Here is a 4,725-nt window from a genome sequence, read left to right on the forward strand (position 1 = left end):
GTGATGCAGTAACAAGGACCATCATGGAAGCAGCTGAAAGACCCCAAAAATCAAGAAATGGAAATGGCCAAAAGGACGACGAAGTTTGGAAGGATGCAGAGTCAGTGTTTAAGTCTGCTGCCTCTGCAAGGTTAAGTGTCAAGTCTCACCACAGTACAAAGACTCCTTCCAGGTATTCAAGCAAGCACTCTATCAAGAGACAAGAGGCAGCAGCTGAAGTTGCCGCAAATGAAGCTGCATTAGAAGTTCTGCTGGAACAAGAAATCATAAAGACAAGCGCGAAATATATAAATATTTGGGACCGTTACAGCGACCTTACCATAGAAATAGGATGACCAGATTTTAAAATGTCAAAACTGGGACACACCCGGGTTGGGATGGTTTTGTATAAATAAAATTGTGAAAAGAGCACGTATCATTTCTTACTGTTGATGTTTTGGTTTTTTTTTTTTTGTTTTTTTTGTTTTTTTTTTTGCCTTATGGTCATTTTCAAGCCCCGTTTACTGTATTTTAGTTAAACAAATCACAATATGTGACTCTCTTTACTGTTGGCAGGGATCAGGTTGATCGAAAATAGGGACAACTGGGACATTTCTTGTATAAAACTGGGACAAATCAATCAATGGTTTTGGAGAATCTGCCGGCACAGGGGACACAGGGCTCTGAACTGGGACTGTCCCGAGTAAACAGGGACATCTGGTCACCCTGCATGGAAAATTTGTCATATTATATATCAACTTGTAAATCATCTATTACAGTAGATGTAAGAGATGATCTCTGTTACAGTAGATGAACAATAATTTTTTAATAATTTTACAAAGACAAGATAAATATCCCTGATGCAAAATTAAGATTTTGAAAAAAAAAAAGTTTAATATTGTAATATATCAGTAATCAGAACCAACATTTTTATTTATTATATCAAAAACATACATTGGATATAATATAATTTTTTTTTTCTTCATCATTACATTATGAATTCAAAATGTTAAGTCTAAAAACTGCACAGATTTCTCGTAATCAAAAGATAAAGTGACTGCTAGTGAGAAAATGTATTCAGAGTATCCATAAAAGTTTAAACATAAATTTCTCACTATTATTAACATTCATTGTTTTTAAAGACAAAGACTTCAGCGTTGGGTGTGAATTGTGTGTGATGTGTTCCAATGTTGGGCTATAGCTCGGATTGAACGGCTCTGTGGAGAAGCATATCCACCGAGCGGCGCCCTGTAGTCTGCAGCAGTCATAAGCAGCAGTCATCGTTGAAAACTCCTCCACACAGAACTGAGAAAGAGCTTGCATCCACTAAGACAAAAGAAAGAAAACTATGACAAATGAAGGTCCTACAATTGAGACCTCTAAGCCATGTTAAAATGCTGGTATCTAATTTAAAAGATATCTGGAGTTGTGTTTTGTTTCATTCACACACATCTGAGCAACTCTTTATTATTAGTCTGTCTACATCTCCAAAGCTCATAATGCTTTGTTCCACTTTGTCATGCCATGAAGCAGTAGTTATCAACTTTTACAGCTCACTTTTACCTTTAGTTCAGTAGAGATAATCAGAGAAAATCTTAGTAGAACACAGCCTAAATATAAAGGTTTTGTGTGTTAAACATGTGTGAATGAAACAAAACACAACTCCAGGTATGTTTGTGATGAGGAAACAACATTATAGTTCAGAAAATAGTGTAATATAGGCACTTTAAAATCTAAACAACAATAATAACAATACTCAAGCATACATTCAATATAAAATATTCTGACCTGTGTAAATAGTTAACTTGTTAATTAGTTAATTTGATTAAATTTAATTTCATACAAATTGGAGAGCATATTAAGTGTCCCCTATTGCTTTTATTTAATCTTTAAGCAGTACCTTTTGATCAGTAGTTACATTTACACCATGTTTTTGATCATGTCTACAAATGAAGTTTTTTTTAAGTCAGTGTATTGTCTTGGTTGTTTTCAGATCATGGGAGCCACTGTTGTAAACAAATTGTCTGTAGTTTAACTTACTGCTTGTTGTGTACAACAGAGGAGTACACCAGGCTGCTGTATCATTGGTCCACTGCAGCAAAATTGGTACCAGGACTCTAGACGGGTTATGGCTGTTGCCCGGCGACGGAAGTGGCTGCTCCAGGATGATGGGATGGTGTGAGCGGGGTATCTATGGCGACGGTTGCCATTGTAACAAAGAGCCAGAATATTCTCAACTGTGGGATAGGCTGGTGGGAACGGGACAGGGTCTTCCAACAGGCTCTCTGTAAAGAAAAATAAAAACGAAACAATAACAAATCTATTACTGCAAAATACTGTGAATGTTATACAAAATAAATAATTAAACCTTATTTATATAATAATATGGTATTTTCATAAAACTACATTTAATAAAAAAAAGAAAGAAATCTAAAAGTATATTACATCATACTGCTATAGTCCTATAATATTTAGTAGAGGTGGAGGAATAATATACTATTGTTAATTTACAGGTTTTGTATAGAGTCGATTTTCAAGGCAGTTTATTTGCCTGGTAGTTAATAGAAATAATAAGAGCTACTCTCACAACTCACAGCTCAGTGTCAAGTCTCTCTTACTCAGTTCTACAAGTAATAATAGACTGTCTCATAAAATATATAAAATAATTTACCTCCAAAATATGCGTTGTAAATGGTCAGAAGTGCAATTGTCAAAAATACTGCCACACTCATTTCTGAAACAGCTTGGCAACAAAAAGCTGTAATCTGTCTAAAAGTGTCTGAAGATAAAGCTATGGAGGGTCGCACAGGCTGCTTTTATTAACAATGGGAGTAAATGTAGTGGGCGTGTAATGCTTGGAAATGGTTGTTTTGGGAGGCAGAGAGGTGGTATGACAGGAAAGGAGAGATAAGCATAGAAACTCAACTGATCAAGGACCCACATTCATGTTAAAAGTGCTGTGTAGAGAAACCACAAAAATTTATAGGACATTCAAATTGCTTATCAAAGACTGGTGCATTTTGACATGGTCTTGCTGACTGGGCATCAACACAAAAATATTTTCAAGTGGAAAAATACAGGAGGTCTATCTTGAGCTTGAGAGGTTTTCATTAAAAACAATAAAACATTTTAGCCTTTCCCACATTGCAACCCACAGTCCATATTTGGTCCTTCAAGGTCAAGTATGTCAATTGTTAATACTCTCTTTTGGCTCTTTCAGTTGCAGCTGAGACCAAAAATATATCAGGACAGGCCATGCCTCATGTGAAAGCTCAGAGCCTCTAGACTTCACTGAGCTGCAGAGGCTACACAAGCACTGATTCATGATTGGCCACAGATGCTGAGGTTTAGGTAGTGACTTTTAAGAAAATGTTATAATGCTTCCTCATCAAAAACAGCACCAGAGTTGTGTTTTGTTTCATTCACACATTTGAGTAATCATGTAGTATTAATCTGCCCACTGTCTTTCTAATCTGTCTACTGCAGCAGTTTCAGGATGAGCACAGTATGCCCCCTTGTGGTCGTGACCCGCATCGTGAAGACAAGAGCTTTAAACGGCCTCTACTAAACCAACGCACATGTCCTTTATTGGTCTCAAGCAACAGTAGTTCTATTTATACGAAATAACAATAATGGGACTTACGTATGACCAAACTTTTGTTGTTTGTTACCGTCACTACACAAAATGAATGTCTGCTATTTGAGTTAAAATTACATGTGTTATTTAAGTAGTTTAGATTTTTTTTTTTTATATACTTTGAGTATTTAGCTTTATTTAAGATATTTCTGTCTAGTTTCAATATTTAGTTTATATATGTTGCGGTTAACCTGATTACAAAGCACATTTTCAAACAGTCACCACTGCCCCAATGTTCTGCTAAATTTCAGCTATGTAATTTTATAATATGTAGCACAGAATTATTTTTTTTTAATTACCTGAAGCGAAAAGAAAGATAACTGTAAGGAAAAAAAAAAAAGTAATCAAATTATTAAAAAATGTTCAGCTCAACACCAAAGAGGTTAAGATAAAATTTCCTGTTAGTGATGTATAAAAGTAGGTTATAACTCCACATCCAATTTTGTTTTTGCATTGGCTGAAAAAAAAAAGAAAGAAAGACAAAATGTAAAAGTCTAGGACTAACAAGTGATTAAACTGAAATCAACTAAAAAATAAAAATAAATAAATAAAATTCTTTCTGGAATGTAAGTTATTTTAACTCTGTTTTTGCCATGCAGTTGGGGTCCCACTTTCATTCATAAATTGTGATGCTGATATTTGATTGTAAATAAAAAAAAAAAAACATGTTACAGTACAGGTTTTGGATGATGGCCGTTCACAAAGTGCAAAAACTCATACCAAGTTGTGTTGTTTAAATAAAGTTAGATTTTCTGACATCACTTCTATTACTACCAGACACACACCCACTGTTCTGTATCACTGGGGTACAAGGTATTAAAATCCATTCATTGGTTAATCAAAATTCAATATAATCAATTATACAACTCCAACAATCTTTGCACTTGTGCGGAGTAAGGACTACACCACATCAACCATGTATAACTTAGTTACTTCAGTCAACCATGGATCACAACAGCAAATAAAACATAATCCTATTACATAAAAAATGACAGATGAACATAATATTTAAACAGGGTTCTTTAATCTGAGGTTATAGGGCATGTTGTGTTGTGCCCTCATTTTATTATTTGTATTATGATAGAGACTTATGATTTAACCAATGGCGT

The 4,725-nt window shown here is 34.7% G+C and overlaps 1 protein-coding gene across 1 annotated transcript; it reads right to left on the minus strand.

Moving 5' to 3' along the window:
- Positions 1-1,056: 1,056 nt before the first annotated feature.
- LOC110167525 (extracellular matrix protein 1-like) lies at positions 1,057-2,788 on the minus strand. The gene is made up of 3 exons (XM_020932887.2): positions 2,651-2,788; positions 2,020-2,264; positions 1,057-1,305 (listed from the first exon to the last, which is right to left on the minus strand). Exons 1-3 carry the CDS (start codon positions 2,709-2,711, stop codon positions 1,057-1,059), a joined length of 555 nt encoding a protein of 184 aa, XP_020788546.2. The 5' UTR covers positions 2,712-2,788.
- Between the last annotated feature and the right edge of the window lie 1,937 nt (positions 2,789-4,725).

This window comes from Boleophthalmus pectinirostris, unplaced genomic scaffold (assembly GCF_026225935.1).
Source record: "Boleophthalmus pectinirostris isolate CB_2022bp ecotype Guang Dong unplaced genomic scaffold, ASM2622593v1 HiC_scaffold_1751, whole genome shotgun sequence".
Classification (NCBI taxonomy): Eukaryota; Metazoa; Chordata; class Actinopteri; order Gobiiformes; family Gobiidae; genus Boleophthalmus; species Boleophthalmus pectinirostris.